At 59.4% G+C, this 19,622-nt stretch overlaps 2 protein-coding genes across 3 annotated transcripts; both read right to left on the bottom strand.

Annotated features, from left to right (window-relative positions):
- Nucleotides 1–528: 528 nt before the first annotated feature.
- Nucleotides 529–13,542, bottom strand: HM13 (histocompatibility minor 13). 2 transcript variants are annotated; one of them, XM_064730112.1, is made up of 13 exons: nt 13,339–13,542; nt 11,926–12,024; nt 10,619–10,701; nt 9,469–9,557; nt 8,640–8,725; nt 8,402–8,527; nt 6,475–6,532; nt 5,815–5,898; nt 5,443–5,479; nt 4,410–4,512; nt 3,548–3,633; nt 1,449–1,636; nt 529–814 (listed from the first exon to the last, which is right to left on the bottom strand). In XM_064730112.1, exons 1-12 carry the CDS (start codon nt 13,516–13,518, stop codon nt 1,486–1,488), a joined length of 1,182 nt encoding a protein of 393 aa, XP_064586182.1. In that variant the 5' UTR covers nt 13,519–13,542; the 3' UTR covers nt 529–814; nt 1,449–1,485. The 2 variants fall into 2 exon arrangements, with proteins under 2 accessions (XP_064586182.1, XP_064586183.1); XM_064730113.1 differs by lacking the exon at nt 1,449–1,636 and having other exon boundaries at nt 13,339–13,541.
- Nucleotides 13,543–15,593: 2,051 nt separating this feature from the next.
- On the bottom strand, nt 15,594–19,037 carry REM1 (RRAD and GEM like GTPase 1). Its single transcript, XM_064730070.1, has 4 exons — nt 18,386–19,037; nt 18,160–18,242; nt 16,983–17,187; nt 15,594–16,802 (listed from the first exon to the last, which is right to left on the bottom strand). Exons 1-4 carry the CDS (start codon nt 18,693–18,695, stop codon nt 16,525–16,527), a joined length of 876 nt encoding a protein of 291 aa, XP_064586140.1. The 5' UTR covers nt 18,696–19,037; the 3' UTR covers nt 15,594–16,524.
- Between the last annotated feature and the right edge of the window lie 585 nt (nt 19,038–19,622).

Here is a 19,622-nt window from a genome sequence, read left to right as displayed (position 1 = left end):
GCAGCCCCGCCAGCCCCCACGCCTGCACCAGCATTCTCTGCCCATCCCAGTCCTAAAGGGTGCAGGATTGTGCCTGGCTCCCTGCAAGGAAGGGGGACAATCCATACTGTCTTCACCCTGCTCCAGGGCTGGGTTTGAGGTTACCCACTCCTAGCCCTCCCATTCCTGCTCCTCCAGGCTATGGGGCGTTAGCCTCAGCTCACTGAGCACCCCAGCAGCTGAGGGAGAGCACATTCCCATCCTGTGGGGCTCCTGCATCCCAATCCCTGATGAGCCACCCTTCTCTGGGGCCAGATCCCAGCTCAAACCCACATAAGGCTCAGTGGCTCCGGCCCTAAATCTAGGTATTGCAGAGCAGGGGCCAGGCTGGGGGAAGGCCCAGTGCCAGAGAAGTGGGAGGGGGGAAAGGGACGGTCACTTGGTCACTTGGAAACAGCCAGACAATAGCCACCAGCTCCAGTGGGAGAAGGCGGGTGAGCTGATGCCAATCCCAGTGCCGGCTGAGCAGGGGCACGGCCACACCAGCACTCCTTCCTTCAATATGGTTTAATATGAGAGAAAGCAAATGCACAATACAAAATTTAAAAACCGGCATACATCGATACCCCACCTGGGTGGCTGCTCCGACACACACAACACGATGCTCTTGCACAATTGTTTCGTCGTCTGTCACTTGCAAAGGGTCTTGAAGGGCCCCAGCCCAGCAGCACCAGGCACGGCCCACGGGCAAGGTCACTTCTCCTTCTTGGAGGCTTCTGTTGGCTCTTCTTTGGAAGCCCCTGCTGCCTCCTTGGGGGTTGAGCTCTCCTCGTAGCTGGGGACAAGAGGGACGTGAGTGGGGCCAGCTGCTCGCTGGGGACAGAGCCCTGTGCTGTGTGGGGACAGCCCAGCCTGTGGCCTCAGCTTCTGCCCTGCTGCTGTTGAGGACAAGGTGGGCTCCAGCCATCAGGGCCCAGCACAGGAAGCCCCATGGGGCAGAGCCCAGGCAGGGAGATGAGGGCTGCATCCCCCCAGACACCTCCAAGGGTAGGATGGACCCAGCCAGGGGCCAGCTCTGTGCCCAGGGATCTGTCCTTGCTCCCAAGAGCACTACTGGATATCCTGGATAGCACATGCTTTCCTTGGCTGAGCACCGGTGCCAGCGGGGCCGGTTAACAGGGGAACTGCAGCGAGACCAACAGCAGCGTTCCCTCCCAGGGTCTCACTCCTCTGGCTGCAAACCCCCTCCAGCAGTGGCCCCAGGGTTCTGGCTGAGGAAATGGGAATGCTGCTCCAAGCAGAAAGGACAAGGTCTGGGATGTCAAATCTTTTTGCCCTTCCCAGTCTCCTCTCTCAGAATGGGAGAGAAGCCGGCCCACAGCAGCGCAGCAACAGCTCCAGCCTCTGCCCACAGAGAGAGCTGGGAATAGGGAGAGCTTGGGCCAGGGAGAGCCAGGACCTGTCCCTACCTGGCCAGAGCGACAGACAAGGGCCCTGGTGGCAGTGCTACATGGCACTGGGGCTCTGCTGCCGGCGTCGGCGGGGACAGGACAGTTTCTGCTGCATGGAATCAGCCAGGCTGGCCGGCGAGCCAGACACCGTGGGGAAGTGGGTAAGTCTTGGTGTGTGAGGCAAGATTTCAGCAGAGGATTCATAGCTGCAGGAGAGAGAGGAAGCAGGAAGGGAAAGACAAGGACAGAAAGGAGGGGGGGAGAGAAAAAGCAGAAGAGTTTTGGAGTGAGAGCGCCGAGAATGCACCGCCCTGTGCAGGAAGCCTGGCATCCCCCTTCACCTGCTGGCACCCCTGGCCTCTCCTTGCCTGCAGACTCCAGGACAGGGCTGGAGCATGGAAAAGTGAGCACTGAAACTCAGGCATAAGACAGCTCCCAGTGGCATGAGCAGAGCCAGGCAGCCAGAACCTAGGGAGAGCAAGCCTGGGCAGTGGGGAGGTGGCAGGGGAGCAGCCTAGGGGCAGGGCAGGTGACAGAGAGATGCAGCAGACCCTGTCCTGCCGCTCGAGGACAGCGTGCCCACAGCAGATGTGGGGAGCAAGATGGGTTCCCTCTGCTGAGGGAGCTTCCTGCCTAGCCTAGGGAGGTTTGGCAAGGCTGAGAGCCATGGAGCTGATCCCAATGTCACCAACCTCTGCTCCACCAGCACCCCTTCCCTGGGCCTGCAGCACAGATCTGCTCACTCCCACCCTGCCTGCAGACCCTCACTGCTGTGAGATACCATGTGCAGGCAGAGACCACAGGAACTGACGGCTCCAGGGAGGATCAGGGCACACCAAAGCACCACAGCAGAGCAACCTACACCTGGTGGGATTCCTGCGGTGGGAGCCACTGCCCTCCAGGCATTGGTCCCTCCATATCCCACTTCCTCTGCCTGCAACTGGAGCCACTTCAAGGGAGGTCTGGCCCCCTGGGGCCATCAAGTTTGCAACCCTCCAGCATCCTGCTCTTGCCCTGGCAACACTTTGCTGCTGGAGCAGCTTGTGCTACTGCTCTGGGAGGGCACTGGCCCCTGGCTGCCAGGCTCCCTGTGCTCCTTGCTGCCCAGTGGGCCCGGCCTCACAGCTCATCTCTCCCCAGTTTCCTGGCAGGAGCTGCTGCTGCTGTCAGCTGGTGAGTCACAGCACTGGGGAAAGCGGCTGCAGGATCCCAGGTGCACAGGAAGGACGATCCCAGGACACTCAGTGCCTGCAGCAGCGATTGTCAGAAGCAAACATCAAAGGAGGGGCAGGTGCGGCAGGGCTGGGGACGGCCCAGCTGAGAGCCGCTGGGAACACGCATACCTGCATCTCCCAGGGGAGGGGAGGGAGGGAGGAGGGAGGACAGCTGGCTTCCAGTTTCCCTCTGAGGAGGCTGGGAGCTCAGGAATGCTCCCCAGGCTGGGGCACTGGGGAGGCTGGAGGGTACACTGCCCTGCTTTAGGATGTTCCCTTCCCTCCTCTGCATCAACCATCATTACTGTGCCGAGCCACCACCAAGTCTCCAGCATGACAGAGAAACAGCTCTCAGGCAGGAGGCCAGAGCTGCCCACTGACAGCCTGGACAGGCTCCAAGAACAGCTGAGCACAACAGCCCAGTCCCCCCTCCTCTGTACCCACAGTCTCTGGGGCAGGGAGAGTACTACAAACCAGGAGACTGTGCCCAGCTGGGGAGGTTGGGATGTGCTCCAACCAGCCTTGGCTGCTCTCACAGCCTGCTCTGGCTCCATAACTCCCCACCCACAGGCCCTGGGACACAATGACCAAGTATCTCCACACCAGGTGTGCAGTCCCACCCTCCCCTGCCTGCCAGCTCATGGGAAGAGTCTGTCACTGGGGCGTAAGGCAATCCCAGGTGCTGCCTGCTGGTAGCAGAGCACAGCTCCCGGGAGGGGCTGCAGCCAGGCCCGGCGTGTCCCAACACAGCTCAGCTCCCTCCACCCACGCACGAGCCGGGGCACACCCAGAGCGTGCCCACATGAACCCGTCCCTCCAGCTGTGCCCGGCCGTGGGAACATCTGCACGCTTCACGGGCTCCAGCCCGCCGGCAAAACAGCTCCAGGGCCAGCTGAGGCTCACCTGAACATTTCAGTTACTTCTCCCTTTGCCAAGGCCACCAGAAGCGGGAATCCAATGCAGGCAGGGACCAGGTAGAGCAGCGCAGGCTGTGGGGAAGGAAAACAACAGTTAAACCAAACCACAAATCACCCTGAGGGAGAAGTGCAAGGTGAGCTCATGGCCTTGTCCCCTCTGCACCCACGATCCTGCATCCCTTTGGCTACATAGGGAGTTAACACCCCAAAGAGCAGCTCCAAGAGCTAAGTTAGAGCTGCAGCAGCATGAAGCTGGATTGGCTATTAGGAGGAAATTCTTTCCCGTGAGGGTGGTGAGATCCTGGCACAAGCTGCCCAGAGAAGCCGTGGATGTTCAGTCCCTGGAAGTGTTCAAGGCCAGGCTGGAACAGGGTGTGGAGCAGACTGGTCTAGTGGTTGGTGTCTCTGCCCATGGCAGGGGAGTTGAAACAAGATGGTCTCTGAGGTCCCTTCCCAAACCATTCTGGGATTCTGTGAAAATCCTCACTGTGAGGTCCCAGTGGGCCATGAACACACTGAGAGCCCCTGTGCAGACCACAGTGTATGGGCTCCCAGAGCCCCCTGCAGCACAGCCCTGGTGCTCAGGGAAGCTTTGCTAAAGAGCCAAAAAACACAGGGCCCCTGGCTGAGGGGCTGCTGTTGGAAACAAGGAGCCTTGCCCCAAGCAGGCTCTGTCCCAGCTGGGCACAGGAGCTTTGGGAAGGGAAAGGTACAGGCAAGCACTGGAAAATCAAAGCCAAGAGAAGAAATAAATCTACTTTTTCCTGGCAGGATGCAGGAACTTCATGGCCAAGGTGGCCTGACCCAATTGGATGTGCATCCACAGGAGGCAGCAGGGTGGAGCTCACCTGGGCATGCTTGAAGATGTGCATGATGAATATGGTGAGGCCCAGCCCAAAGATGTAGGCCACAAAGCTGGTGTAGAAATACGTGTGCGTGTTCTTCTTCAGGCTGTAGGGAAAGGGAAGAGCTCAATGACCTCTGGTCTGGAATGCCAGTGGCCAAAATGGAATTGGCCTGGTGCTCTTAGCCATCTCCCACCACAATGGAGTGTGCAGAGCAATGCTCTGCCTGTGCAGCCCCTGGGACTGAAGGCAGTAATACCCAGGTGAGGGGCTGGAGAAGGGAAGAAGGCAAGTGATTGGTGCTGGATGGCAACTGGGAAGGGAGGAATTAGGGCTAGGACCCAGGGAGCAGGTCCCATTGTCTTGGTGAAGCCTGTCCCTGGCCCTCAGCAGTTACTATTTTATCATGGGGCAGGCTGCAGGAACTGGGATTCCCAGCAGGTGCAGGCAGGATGTGGGTGGTAACACCTGGAAGAGCTGGCACAGAGCAGAGGGTCTGTGCAAGAGCAGTGGGAGTGGGGCCACACCACCACGGTCACAGAGCACCCTGTTCCCCAGAGCCTTTCAGTGTGGGGCAACTGCTGCAGCCCAGCTGGAGGTGCAGCTTCCCTGTGTGGGAAGGAGCTGCTTCCTCCAACATCAGTGGGACCTGGAGGCAGCCAGCACTGCCAGACACCCATCTGCATCCACATGAGCATTCCCAGGTGCCAGCACTCCTGGCTCTTTCCCACACTGTCACTGCCCTGCACTCCTTGGTTCCAGGGAGCTGGTGAGGCTCTGGGGGGCTGCTGTGTGCTGCTGTCCTGATCCCCATCCCTATGCTTGAACTCAACCACTAACCCCAGTGCTCAGAACATACCCACAGAGCCAGCTCCCTCTTCCAAGAGCTTTTCCTTACACCCCTGGTGTGTCTCCACACCCAGCTCCAGAAGGGAGCACACTCCTGGCTCCCCCTTCCCTTTTTTCCTCCACAAAAGCAGCTCAAATATGCTGCAAGATCCAACCTGCCAGAGACCCTTCCCTGCTGCCTGCTCACCTGATATCAAACCGCAGCAGCAAGGCAATGAAGATCCCTGCAGGGAGAAGGAAACAGTGAGGGGCTGCAAGTGGCACAGGAGGGACAGCGAGGGGCTGGAGGGGCAGGGCGGGCTGAGGGAGGCAGGGCAGAGCCGCGGTGCGCGGTGCCGTGCTCGGGGTGACAGCGCCCTCTCGTGGCACGCGGCACCGGGACAGCGCCCGGACCTGCGGGGACACTCCCGTCGCACCGGGACACACCGGGACCTGCGGGGACACTCCCGTCGCACCGGGACACCCGAGCCCGGCCGAGGGCAGGGCCAGGCACTGCTGGGCTCCCCGCAGCCCCCTCAAAGCAGACCCCAGTCCCGTTCTCCCCCTCTCCTGTCCTCACCCGGAATGACAATGTCTCCCAGTCCCAGCATGGCGAAGTTGTCGGCGTCCAGCCCCTTCTCCAGCAGGTCCTGAGGGAAAACCACTGCAGGAGCAGAGTGAGGAACAGTGAGGGGACTGTCCCCACCGAGCAGACCCCAGCCCCACTGGGCCTGGCACACAGGGACCAGAGCAGGACAAGGGACCTGTCCCTGCCCTCAGTCCCCTCCTTCCCTGTAGCTTTCCTTGTTCTTTCTGGGACAATTCCAGAACAAGAAACCAGGGACCAAACTATTGCATGCACCGCAGCAGCACCAGTTCACCCCTCCTGCTGTTTGAGGGCTCTGTGATTTTTTGGGGGGGGTTTTCTTTTTGTTTGTTTGGGGGTTTTTTTTGTTTTTTCTTTTTTTGGTGATGTTTATTTGGTATGGACTGTTTCTACAGGCAGGTAGAATTGCACACTCCAAAGATACAGAGTGACCCAGACAGAGCAGGGCACTGCAAACCATCCCCTTTCCAGAGACCTGCCTTGGCTTGAGGCTGGCCAGTGACAGGGAGGAGGGGTCACCATCAGGAAATGCTCCTGCACACATCCCAGCCTGAACCATCTCCAGAGGTGGAGGGTGCATGGGGCAGGGCTTGCAGCAAAAAGGACCCCAGCACACAGGGAAGATCTACTCACGTTTTATTGGGGCCTCAAACGATTTGGCAACTGTCACCATCACATTGGTGCCAAAGACCTGGAACAGAAGGAGACCAAGGTGACCACAGCTGCACAGGAACACACACACATGCTCAGCTACAGCCTCACCCCAGGGCCAGGAATGGCCTCAGTGGCAGAAAATAGCCAGTGACCTGCCAAAAAGTGGGCACAGGAGCCCTGCAAGCAAGCCCACTGTCTGTGGGAGGAGGGATATGGTGGCATTGGGGGAGGTAGCTGCTTCATGGCTGTCCTGCTCTCAGAGCAGCATGGGGACAGCATTCACATGGCAGAGCTGCTGCCCACCACCCAGCCCTGCACCTCAGTTCAGCTTTAATCAGTTACCTGCATGTAACATCCAATTGGAGGGCAGGAGCTGCCAGCTGGGACAGGGGCAAGTGTCAGATCAGCTGCAGTTTGCTCTGAGGTCATTTACTTGCATGGCCCTGTCTGCTGTAAATACTGGCAACATTTGGGGGTGGACTGTAAACACTGAGGGCAGCCACTCTGATCTCTGCACCTTGCCATCTCTAAGCCTCCAGTCCAGCAGGCACAAAAACAGGTGTTGGTTAGCACTGGGTGAGCAAAATCCTGGAGCTTTGGATTAAAGAGAAATCTTAAAGCATCAGATTAACTCCCATAAGTTGCAGCAAGTTCTGAGCATTGCCATGGAGTGACAGGACTCGAAACTGGGATCAGGGAAAAGCGTCATGTGTACCCCCAAACTGTGTGGGGGCAACAGCATCAACCCATTGAGATCTCCTTCCTCCCTGAAACCCTCCTGGGATCTCACTGTGATTGAATCCATGCCAAGATCCAAGTGACCAGCTCCTGCAGAGGGGCACAGTACCAGGGCCTCCACTTCAAAGCAGCCCTTCCCTAAGTCTCCAGCACTACTCTGATCCATGGGGAAGCCAAGGTGAGACTCAGCCAGCAAGTGGAGAGCAGAGGGGTGCACTCAGTGTTCCCAAAGCACTGGGAAGACACTCCCACACTAAGCAGGGCCTGGGGCACCAGGTGTGCTAAGGCAGAAGGCTCAGCCTCTCCAGCTGAGAGCTGCACAGGAAGTGGCCCACAGGCTAAAAAACCACAGAGCCCAGACTGTTAACAAGCCTGGGAAACAGAGGCACCACCAGCCAAGGACAAAACAACCCACAGTAGCCAGGCATAAATATGGAGGGATTACACAGGCAGCTGCAGAGCTGCTGGACAGACCTCAGTGCATACAAGGCTCTCAGACATTTGGAAACATGGTGATTCAGAAGGTGGAGGCAGCAGGAAGGGCTGGGGAACACGGACATTACAAGGAGAAGCATTCTCTCATGCATGGAGCAGAGCACACGACTGCATTCCTGCCTTCCCCGCCCCCCTCTCCTCTACAAAAGCAGCTCAAATGCACTGCAAGAAATAAGGAAAACCTCAAAATGAAAAAGTTAGGGTGCAGCACTGGCTGAGGAGAAGGGACTGGAGGCATTCCAGGGTCTGGTCCTCTGTGCAAGAGAACAGAAGGACACTAAGGAAACCAGCAGATGACAGAGCCAAGGCACAGCTCATACAGGCAGGCTCAGCGTGCCCCAGAGCAGCCTCCAGCCCACCCAACAGCTGTCAGGCCTTGGGGAGACCATAGTGGGGAATACAGGACCAGATATGATACACACTGAGTACCCCACAATAGCTCTGATGAGGCCCCTGCCAGCCCTGGGCTCTCTGAGTGAGACAATAAAAGAAAACACACTTGATGAGCCACATTCTGCCACTGTGCATTCTGTCATCAACCCTGCCACACCCTCTGGGCTGAGAAACCAAAAATTCTGACTCCAAGTGTGTGTCCAGCCAGCGTGGTGCCTCCAGGAAGGCAGAATGCCAGGCACACACTTCCACCAATGGCCTGCAGAATGCTCCTGCTTACCCAGAACACATCGTAGATGAAGAGGCCCCCAAGCAAGATGCAGCCAGTGCTGACATTGTTCAGGTGCAGCAGCTCCACCCCGTTGAGGGAGAATGCCAGCCCGAAGAGATTGTTGGCAATCCAGTGCTGAGAAGGACAAGAAAAGGAGATCTGGGTCCTGCTGTACATGGAACCCCCACCCTGCATGGAAATGAGTCAGTGTCTGATCCAGCCCAGCCCCCAGCTGTGCCTCACTTACCTTTCTCAGCAGGTACCAGACCCCCACAACACTGCTCAAGGCCAGGCACACGAGATCCTTGGTGTCAAACTCATAATTCACTATTTCTGCAAGAAAACAGAGAAGTCAGACTTGGGGCAGGCTGGGCAGCTCCCCTTCCCACACAGGGCTGAGATGAGTGATTCCACAGCTGGGGAGCCCAGAGCTCAGTGCTCTGTCCCAAACAAAGGGACTGTACCCATGGTACACACATGCAAACTGCCTGGGAATGAGCAGGGGGCTCTGCAAAGCTCAGACCTTCTCCTTCAGCCAGACTCTGCACATGGACAGCATCCACGGTCCTGCTGTCAATAAGGAAATTGGATTCAAGCACTGCCTAAGGCAGGGAGAGACAAATCTTCTCCTTCTTCCTGTGCCAGTTAACTCCTGATGGTATCACCAGAAATACTCCCTTATCAGTAAAGCTACTACAGGGCAGGATACTTATCAAAGCATCTTCTGCCAGTGCAAAGATCTGGCCCAGATAAGGCAGCACAAACCAGTCAGGCCTATGCTTTCCAAGGGGCTTAAATAAAAGCTGTGCATTTAATGACAGCCACAGCTCCATCCCCACAGCACTCTGGGAGGTGTTTCTGGGCTCTCCCTGCCAGGCAGAGGCAGCACAGAGTGCCAGCCCAGCTCTGCAGGGACACGTGGGGCTCACAGTGGCTATGGAAGCCCAGTGGGGAGCAAGAGGCAAGCCTTTGAGAAGGTTCTTTCAATGGGCTGAGAGTAAAAGGAAAAAAAAAAAAAGGAACAGTAAAGGCAGAAAACATTCAGGCTCCCCTGAAAGACAGGAAAGCCAACGTACCCTCCTTGCTCTCCCCGGAGCCCTGGGTGAAGAGGAGCTGGTACTGTTTGTTGGGGAAATTTGCAGGGAAGAATCTGTTCATCATGGGGCTGAAACGAGAGGTGTAGAGAAGGGCAGTTCGACAGAAACCCCACAAGCTGCCCAGCACCTCTGTGTTTAGGGGGCCCCACACCCCCTCCCAAGAGGGGAAACACCATCTGCTCCATAAGGGACTGCCAGGAGCCACAGCAACTCATCCTGCACAGAGATCTGATCTGGCAACACGTGGCAGTCCCCCAAATCCTCCAGGTAAGAAAACAGAGCATTGCCCACAAGAAAGGAGGAGCCACCCCAGACCCCAGCAAATGCCCTATGCCCCCCAGCAACCCTCTGGGTACCCAGCAGTGGCTGTGCCATCACTGCCTGGCTCTGCTGCAGAGCCAGGAGCAGAGCAAAACCCTTGCCCAGCACCAGTCTAGGGAAGGCATCTGGTCCCCAACACCACAGAGCTCACGAAACAGGAAACCAGTTCAACTTTTTCAGTTACTGAAACAGTCTGAGCTTTCAACACCTCGTGCCACATATGGCCATGAGAGGCCAGGGACACTACCAGGAACTCCAGCTGCCTGGGTCACCCATCCCAGTAAGGGTGCTGCTGTGCTTTCCTCTCTGCAGGGCAGCAAGGACTGTGCCAAGAGGGCTTTAAGTTGGATATAAAGAAAAGACTCTTCACCCAGAAGGTGGCTGGGCACTGTTACAGACTCCCCAGAGAAGTGGTCATGGCCCTGAGCATGCCAGATTTCAAGAACTGTTTGGAAAACATTCTCAGGAACATGGTGGGATTTTTGGAGTTGTCCTGTGGAGGGTCAGAAGTTGGACTTGATCCTTGTGGATCCCTTGCAACTCAGGATATTCTGATTCTGTGATTCTGAGCCAGAGAAGCTCCTCAGGGTGAGTTTGCCTTGTCCCAGTGCTGGTGTATGGGATGCTGGCTTCCCAGGACCCCCAGGGCTTTGGTTCCCACCACCAAGGGACAGCTCCCTAACAGGTTGGGCAAATACCCCAAGGACCTGGCTCTGCTGCAGGGCAGTGGTGCTCTAAAAATCTCCCAATAAAATGAACTGAAGCTTTAGGCAGCCCTGCCCCAGTCACACCCATCCTTGTGCTGTACCTGATAGTGTGGGACAGGGCCAGGATCCCCAGCACAAAGAAATACATGGAAAGCAGAAGATTGATGTACTCTTGAGAGAATATCTGCAAGACAAAACCACAGAGGGGTTAGTAACCACAGCATCCTCCCATCCTCATGCTCCTGTTGGCAGCTGCTGTGTCAGTGCTCCAGGGAAATAAGAAGAATAGCTAGAATAACCCAAATTCCTGCATGCTGAAGGAGACTATGTTGGAAATAGCCATGTGCTCAAAGAACAAGCACAATGGGCCCGTGAGCTGTAGCGCATCTGTGAGCTGCTCAGGTCAAAAAATAACTCCAGTGCTGCAGAAAGGAGGCCAGAGCTTCCCCTGCAGAGCAGGGAGAGAGGCACTGCTCCCAGGGGCTGCCCAGGCCCAGGGAAGCAGCAGCATCCCCTGCCCTAATTAAACAGGGCATTACTAAAACTCCTGCCCTCCAAGTCACAGCTCCCCTACTTGAATCACACCCCTACAGACCAGTGTGGAGGGATCCTGGGGCCCTCTGTGCCCTCCTGGAAGGGGGATGCTGGAATAGGAGAGCACATGGCACACAGCCACTGACAGAGAAGGGACTGAACTGCACCTAAACCCTCTGCACCTTAACCCTCACCTCCTGGCCAGACAGGAACACCCTGGCACCTTGCAGGGATCCCAAAACAGCACAGCTTGGAAGCTGCCATGCCCACAGGACCACTCTGTGCTGCAGCTCCCCAGACCCCTCTGGGAGCTCAGCCATGTGCCAGACCTGCATGGGCAGCCCAAGGTGCTTGAGGCCAAGACATTTTCTCCACACCACCAAAAGCACGAGCTGCTGAGAGCTCCCATCCATTTCTCAGTTCATCTGACTCTGCTGTGGGCTCTGAACATCTAGAAGTCTTCAGCTGATCATACAGGGGCTCCCCCAGGCCTGCAGCTGAGATGGCTCCAGGAGCACAGCATGGAACACAACACAGAGCCAGCAGCATCTGCCCCTCAGAGACCCTGGCACCCTCTGGCTCCAGCCTGTGCCCTGTCAGCTTGGCCCACGGAGGCAGGAAGAGCTCAGGGCTATTTGCTCCTCGGCAGCTCTCCAGAAACAACCTGTGCACAAACAGGCTCTGATTTCCCCCAAGCTGTGACAATTCAGGCAAGAACTGACGTCCTCGGCACGGTGACACCAAAGAGCTCGATCTGTGCAGCCTTACACACCTTCTGTCCCAACACTAAGGGCCAAAATCAAAGTCACCCAGTTATGGGAGCTCCTGCCAGGCAGGAGGATGTCCTGCTCCAGCTCCAGTGCCCCTCACTCACTTTAAAGAAGAGGTAGAGCCCCAGGAGGGTGCAACTGGCCACGATGGGAAAGCGAGCAGCGTCTCGGCTGGTAATGGTCTCTGGCATCTCCGAGGAGTTCTGGAGAGAGAAGGACAGAACAGGAATGGATCAGCCCTGCCCTGGTTTCACACCTGAGCAGGGGGGAACAGACACAACACACAACATTCCACAGTGATTTTGGGAGGGACAAAACACCCACTGGCCCCTGCTATATCCAGAGGTGAGGCTGTGTCAGAGGCAGAGCTTGAGCTGGAAAACACAAACCTTGCACTTGTCCTTCCCAGGGCAGCCAAATTTTACTGCTTTTCTCCTCTTGGAGAAGGAAAAAATCCTGTTCTGGCGTTGTTCTGTTCTCCCCTGCCCAGAGGGGAGCTGGGCTCCCTCTCCGCTCACACCCAGCCAGCCCCATCTGTGCCACCATCTGTGATCACCCCGTGCACGAGGCTCTCTCCAGCCACCTTCTCGTCCCTCACCTTGCTCTTGGGACACTTCTCCTACTCAAAAGCCCCAGATTTATAAACCCCTTCCAAGCCATCTTTGCACCATGTCAACCAGCCCCTTTTGAGCCATTTCCCATGGGAGACCTTCAGCTTTCCGAGGAGGCAGAGGGCTGCCTGTTTTCTGCCCGTTCCCTGCCCGCTCCAGGCCCAGCTGGCTGCTGCTCACAGATCTAATCTCACTCAGGCAGACACCTGCGGCCAGCACAGATCCAGGGCACCTCAAAAGCCCTCGTGCAGCTTATCCTGGGCATGGCAGTTGTCACTCTGTCCCCAAATTCCTGCTGCTCCCTGCAGAGTGAGGGATGAGAGCCCCCACCCTGAACCACGGCTGGGCTTTGCTCACAGCCCCCACTGCCTGGGCTGCCAGAAGCCCCCCAAGATCACCTGAAACGCCTGATATGAGGCTTAAGGGCACACAAGGAGATTTTAAAAATAGTAATAGATCAGACTGTGTAAACCAGTCCTTCCTCCTGAGCTACAGCAGCCCAACTGTTGGCATAGAAGTCCCTGCTATGAAATGCAGAGAAGGGCGAGAGGAATACCGGGACAGAACAGGGCGTACAGGCAGGAGGGCACCCCGGGACCAGCCCCAGCGCCGCGGGGCACAGCCACACACGAGTCCCCATGCACAGCCCCTCCTGAGGAGGGACAGGGGACGCTTGTGTTTTGCAGCACGTGAATTTATCGGGGCGCTGAGGAGTGGCTGGAGAAGCCCCGGGGGAAGCCAACTCTCTCCCCGGGGCTCCCTGCGCCTCCAGACCCAGGGCCGGAGCCGGGCACATGCAGCTGCCGGTCCGGGGCAGCTGAACGGGGCAGTGACCGGGGCGCCCGGAGGGGACGCTTGGGGAGGGGCTCGGCCCATAGGCCCGGCTGCCCCGAGCCGCGGGGGTACCTTGCTCTTGGCGCAGCTGACGGAGCGCAGCGCCCCGAAGAAGATGGGCAGCAGCGCCATGAGGACGAGGCTGCCGTAGGCCAGCGCCATGCCCTCGGGGGTGGCGGGAGGGCGGGCGGGGGTCCCGGCCGCGGGCGCGGCCCCGGCGGCGCTGCCGTTGTGCGCCGCGGGCTCCTCCATGGCGGCGGCTCCCACCGCGGTCCGCACCGACACGTCCCCTTACCGAGCGGATGTGCGTCACGCGTAGCGGCGCTGAAGCCGGCCCCGCCCCGGTGCCCCGGTGCCCGGAGAAGGGCAGAGCCCCGGTGCCCGGAGAGGGGCAGAGCCCCGCGCCGCCGCCCCGGCTGGGCCCGGCCCTCGCTGGGTCACGGGCAGGGAACCAACGCCCGAGGAGGGAAAAGCTCCCGGTTTGCCGCAGCCCCCCGGAGCACCGGCGGGGAGGCGGCAGCTCCCGGTGCCATCGCCCCGAGCGGGTCCTGCGCCGCCCGGGGTTTTCCTGCCCTTCACCCTTTCCCAAGGACCGGCACCCCTGTTCTTGAGGCTCCCCCTGACTGCTCCCAGCCCACCCGTGAGCAAACAGCCCTTCTGTAAAATTCCCTATAAATGGCAGCAAGTTCTCCCCACGCGCTGGACTGGGACCAGGCTCTGCTGGAAAATTGGCCGAAATTTTGTGTGTTTTCCTCACAAATACTCCGAGGCACTGGCAGCTTGGCTGTGCCACCAAGCCTTCTCCTCCTCCTCCTCGCCAGGATGAAAGTCTGCTGAAGGGCAAAAACTGGTGAAGATTTGAGCACAGTGAAGTGGTGCAGCCCCCCGTTTAGATCTGAGCCATGGGCAGGAGACAGGAGCACAGCAGGGATTAAAACACAAGCCTTTAAATTATTTTCTGAAAATGTCTTTTAAATTTTATATTTTAACTAAAAGAGATCTATTTCAGGAGCGGGGTGATTCATAGTTCCGTGTTTCAGATGGGAAAAGCCTCCTGGGACCCCTCTCTGCGGGCTTGGCCTCCTGCCCGGGATGCTGCCCTCTCCCTGCAGCTGCTGTTCCCAGAGCAGGCACGATGGGCAGCGCAAGGCAGTGTGCCCACACACCCCCCTGCATCCCAGCCTGGCACTGCACATCTTTCTTCCCCTTTCTGGATCCCAGCTTGGCTTGGGAATCCTCACAAAGGGTAGTGTGGCTGTGCAGAGCGAGATGGGCGAGTCAGGGGCTGCTGTCTCATGGTGGCCACCAGGGAGCCCTTGGGATGGCAGGAGACTGTGCTGGGGCTGATGGGCACCCAGGGATGGACGGCATTGGGAGCGATGGCCACCCAGGGGTAGACAGCACACAGGGGCCACCCAGAGGCTGATGGCACTGGGGCAGCCCCGGAGCGCTCGCTGGAGCAGCTGGTACCGCCGAGAGTGGCACCACCTTCCCCAGAGCGGGCCCAGCACAGGCAGCCCCGGGCCCCCTGCCAGCACCTCCTCCCAGCCTCTCTCCTTTCCCAGCGCTCACCGTGGCCCCCCTTGGCCTCTCCTCCCACTCCTCCCATCCTCCAGCACGGCCGCATTTTTCTGCGTTTGAGCTCATTCTTTCCACTCCCCTCTCCGCCGGCTGCCAACTTTCCATGCCGTGGCCCCGCTCCCCCGCCTCCTGCCACAGGGAAACACCGGCTGCAGCTGCGGGAAGAAGCACAGCAGCCAGGACCCCCGTCCCCGGGGTGCAGCCCCCAGCCCCGACGCTGTGTGAACCTCGGCATCGCCTCCAGCAGAGCCTGGAACCGGGAGCTCCAAGGCAGAGCAGCAGCAATGCCATGGGCTAAGCAGCATGGCAAAAAAAAAAAACAAAACCAAAAAAATCTGAGCACCCACGTCCCCATTTCTGAGGGCAAAACTTGGGATTTGCACCTCTGGAGAGATTAGTTTCCCATAGGGACAGGGCACATTCCAGTGTCCCATCTGTGCCAGGCACTGCCAGTGGTTCCCCACGGTCTGCCCACAGAGCGAGTGGAAATTCCCGACCCGAGTAGGAGGCACAGCTGATCCTCCCTGGCATCAGGCCCGGGATGCTGAGCAGGTTCCCCCATGGTATCCCAGCTGCTGGATGGCAGCACAGCCTAAAAACAACAGGCAAAGCCCACACAGCTCCAGCATTGCCTCCCTGCGTGCCCGGCGTCATTCCCTGCTGGCTGCAGCCAAGCACGTCCCTTCCTGCTGTGCCATCCTGCCCCCTGCCCCTTCCTGGAGCCACCAAGCACCCAGATCCCTGCCCAGACTGCGGCTCCCACGGTGCCCAGGGCTTTAAACCTGCAGCTCAGCACAGCTCAGCCCTTCCCACAGGCTTTTCCAGAGCTGGGAAATGCAGGGGGGTTCACAGGGGAGGATGCTGGACCAGTGGGTGAGGAACTGGGACCTCCACCAAGGGTGGCCAAAGGAAGGCCTGGACAGAGGGTCTCCCTGCCCCAAGATACTCCAGCTAATGGAGGAGCCACCCAAGGGCTGGCCAGAGCAGGAAGCAGATCCTCAGCTCTGGCATAGGCGAGGAACAGAGCTTCAATCTGACCATGTGGCTCTGGGACGTGGCTCCCCAGGGCAGGGACCCAGCAGAGAACAGCACCTCCCTGATGTGGTTTATTCTGCAGATCAAGGGTTTCCCCATCACACCAGTACAGAGAGAGCACAGAAACACACTGGTGCCAGTGAGACATGGCACAGAGCCCTGGCACAGCAGGGTCAGGGTGCCAGGTGATGCTGCTGGTGCTCCCCTGCCCCCTCTTCCCAGCCAGGCTCCAGGCTGTCCAAGGTGGACAATGCCACGGTGCCCCTGCCAGTCCCGGCTGCCCTGTGAAGGACAGCACTGTGAGTGGGACCTGCCACACTCCTGGTAGCCTCCAGCCCTGCTCTGGGGCACAGCCACCCCTCACCTCTGGCTCTGCAGGAGCAGCTGTGATCCAAAACCTCACCACTCCAAGTGCAGGTACCCATCCCATCCTCCACTCCACGGACCTGATCCCACTTATCCCCTCTCCTGGTGGGAATGGCTGGATCCAGAGCACCTTCACATCCCTCAGCACCAGTGGAAACAGCTCCACGTGCTCAGCATCACTGCAGGCCAGTCTGAGCTCTGCACTGGCCACTGGCCACGCTGCTGGCAGAGCGCAGAGTCCCAGCCGGCGCGCGGGGAGGGACAGGAGCGCGGCTCTCAGAGCACGGACAGGTCATGGCAGGACTTGGAGCGGACTTTGAGGGCCACTTTGCTGCTGTTCCTGGTCACCAGCCTGTCGAGGAAGTGCCGGGCTCTGCTGGCGAGGCTCTCCTTGTGCTTCTGGCCGGGCGGGGGGTGCAGGTGGGACTTTTTGCCCCCTTGGCGGAGGCGGATCTGCCGCACCACACCCTCGAAGAGCTCGTCCACGTTGTGCTGCAGAACCGCTGACGTCTCGATGAACTTGCAGTCAAAGACAGCAGCACAGGCCTGGCCCTCTGCAAGGGAAGGGCAGGGAGAGGGCACAGCCCTGCTGGCATCTCAGGTGCTGTGGGACGGGCACTGCCACATGCACGGCAGCAGCTGCACATCCAGGGACAAGGAGACAGATGCAGGGGAAGCAGCTGGGCATGGAGCCCCCTCAGGGGTCTCCACCAGAGCCTTCACCCCTTACTCACCTTCCTCGGACACCTCCCGGCAGCGCACCAGGTCGGTTTTGTTGCCCACCAGGATGATGGGGATGTCCTCGGCCTGGCGCGCCCGGCGCAGGTGGATGCGCAGCTCCGAGGCGCTCTCGAAGCTGTCCCGGTCAGTGACAGAGTAAACGATGATGTAGGCGTTCCCTATCTGCAGGCAGTGGCTGCGGCGCTGGCTCTCCTCATCCTGCCACCACATGGGGAATGAGATGTCACCAATCTGTGGCCATGACCACTTCCAGGGGACAGCAGAGCACCCTGGCACTGATGGGACCTGTCAGAGCACCCCACAGCCCCTACTCTGTGGTGAACAAGTGTGTTACCCTATTAATTAAATGCAGATTAAAAGCTCTTGATTTTGAGGGGAGTGTTTGGGAGTTTTCCTCTCTCTCAACAACAAACTGGTGCTGTGGGTTCAGCCTGGTGGGAGGAGGTGAGGCTGAATCCCCTGGGAATGCCCTGGGACAGTGTGGTGGGTACTGCACCCTGGCACTGCTGGGCAGTGTGGGAATAAGCCATGGTGGAAAAAAAGGGGCCTTTGTTGGGGTGTCACAGTTCTGGGGCACCTCTGGGCATTGCAGGTAAGTGCCAAACACAACTCAGTCCATGTGGGTGCTGCACCCCTGTGCACAGCTTGTGCATTGACCCTGTCCTCACTGCCTGGTGGCACGTACAGGAATGCAGGGGCCTGGCAGAAAGGGAAGGAGGGAGGCAGTGACAGCAGCACTGGTATTTCTGCCCAGGAGATACCTCATGTTCTGGGCATGAGGAATGCCCTATGCCAGGCACTGTTCTGTCCGTTAAAGTGTTCTGGCTGGCAACACTGACTCGTGGATTTACCCAGTTGGATCCTTCAGCCCCATTCCCAAACATTTCCATGCATTTTGAAGTTGGTTATCATATAGGAGCCCACACCAGTGAGAATATGGGGGCCAGCCTCCCATGCCCCGGGAGGGTGGGCACAGAGCTGTGCAGAGATGTGACCCCAGCCTGTCTTGCCCAGTGTGTACCCTGTGCTCCAAGGTGGTGAGCCCCAGAAATGGACAGGGAGGGCCCAGGTTGCCCCTCAAAGCACTCAGAGGCCCCAAGACAGCACTTGTGCCCATGCAATGTCCCCCGGGCACATCCCAGCTCTCTCCAACACCCAGCCCCGCCGTACCCGCTGCTCTGACTCCCAGGTGTCCAGCACCAGCAGCGTGGTCTCCTCGCCATCCACGGTCAGCCTGCGCTCGTACGCGACCCCTGCGGGACACCGGGAGGGAGATCTCGGTCAGTGCCGCCCTTCCCAGTCGGGTCCCGTGCTCCTCCGCCTCGCACGTGGCTTTGTCCCACCACGGGATGCCCCGCAGGTGACCCTGCAGCAGATCCCCCCAGCAGACACCCACCTCCGTGCTGGTCCAGCGGGTCCCTCTCCTGGACGCCGGCGAAGAGGTTGACCAGGCTGGTCTTCCCCACGCCGGGGTCCCCCAGCAGCACCACCCGGTACCGGGGCTCCCTGAGGCGGGGGGAGCCCGCGGAGCCGGGGCAGCCGCTGCCGCGGGGGGCCCTGCCGCCCGGCTCGGAGGCGGTGTGGCCGAGCTGCGGGTGGAAGGGCTCGCTCCGAGAAGCGGCCCCGGAGCCGCCCGGCCGCGGGAGCGGGGTGCTGGCCCTCCGCCGCAGCGGGCTCCTGCTCCCGGGCTGCGTGTTCAGGGTCATCACCAGCACCGAGGGCAGGGGGCCGAAGGGCGGGCAGGGGAGGGGGTGTCGCCCCGAAGGGCACCCGCACCCGGCAGCCCCGAGCGCGCCGCTGCCGCTCCTGGAGCCGCTCCGAGCCGATGGCAACACGGGCACAACTTCCCCGGGACACCCGCCCCGCCGTCCGCCCCGGGCTTTAAGCCCCGGGAGGTGGAGCCCCTCGCCGCTCCGATCCCTCCCCCGCCGGGCACATCCCCGCCCGCGCTGGCCTCGGTCCGGCCCAGCCGCCCTGGCCCGGTCCCCTCGGTCGCCTCGGGGCTTGCGGTGCCGGGGAACGGCGAATTCCCCCGGGAGCCGTGCCTCGGTCATGGGGAGAAAGGTTACATCGGGATGCTGCGGGATGCGCCTCCGCGGGCGGGGGCTGCACCACGCTCCGGGCCTGTGTGGAGCTGCATCGGCCCAGTTCCCGGCCCTGGTCTCACCACCCCAGGCTCAGTTCTGCCAAGAAAGGAGAGAGCCGGGCCCGGTCCGGTCCTGCCCTGCTCAGGGGAAGATGTGCTTTTTCAGGACCTAGAAGCCCCAGCTGTGCAGCTCTGTCTCCAAGATGCAGTGATGGAATACAAGGCTGGGGGTCTCCTGGCACAGGCAATAGCAGGAGCTGTTTTTATTTGAACCTGTCTGTAGATCCCAGACACTGGCAGCACTGTCCCAAAGTGTCCCAGCGTGGGCACTGTTCTGACCCTACAGTGGATCACCAGTCCACCCACAATGGGATATGCTGGCAGAGCCTCATAGCACCAGGGCTGGTCCCAGGACATCCCTCATGATCAGAGCACAGCAATGGGGAGGGCAGGAGTGACAGTAACACCTTTATTGTGCCATAAAACCACATCTGCAAATGCCCAAGGTGCTGAGCAGGACTGGGGGGAGGAAGAAGGGCTGAAGGCA

This window comes from Zonotrichia leucophrys, chromosome 20 (assembly GCF_028769735.1).
Source record: "Zonotrichia leucophrys gambelii isolate GWCS_2022_RI chromosome 20, RI_Zleu_2.0, whole genome shotgun sequence".
NCBI classification, from domain to species: Eukaryota; Metazoa; Chordata; class Aves; order Passeriformes; family Passerellidae; genus Zonotrichia; species Zonotrichia leucophrys.
This window is presented reverse-complemented; position numbering and strand designations above follow the sequence as displayed.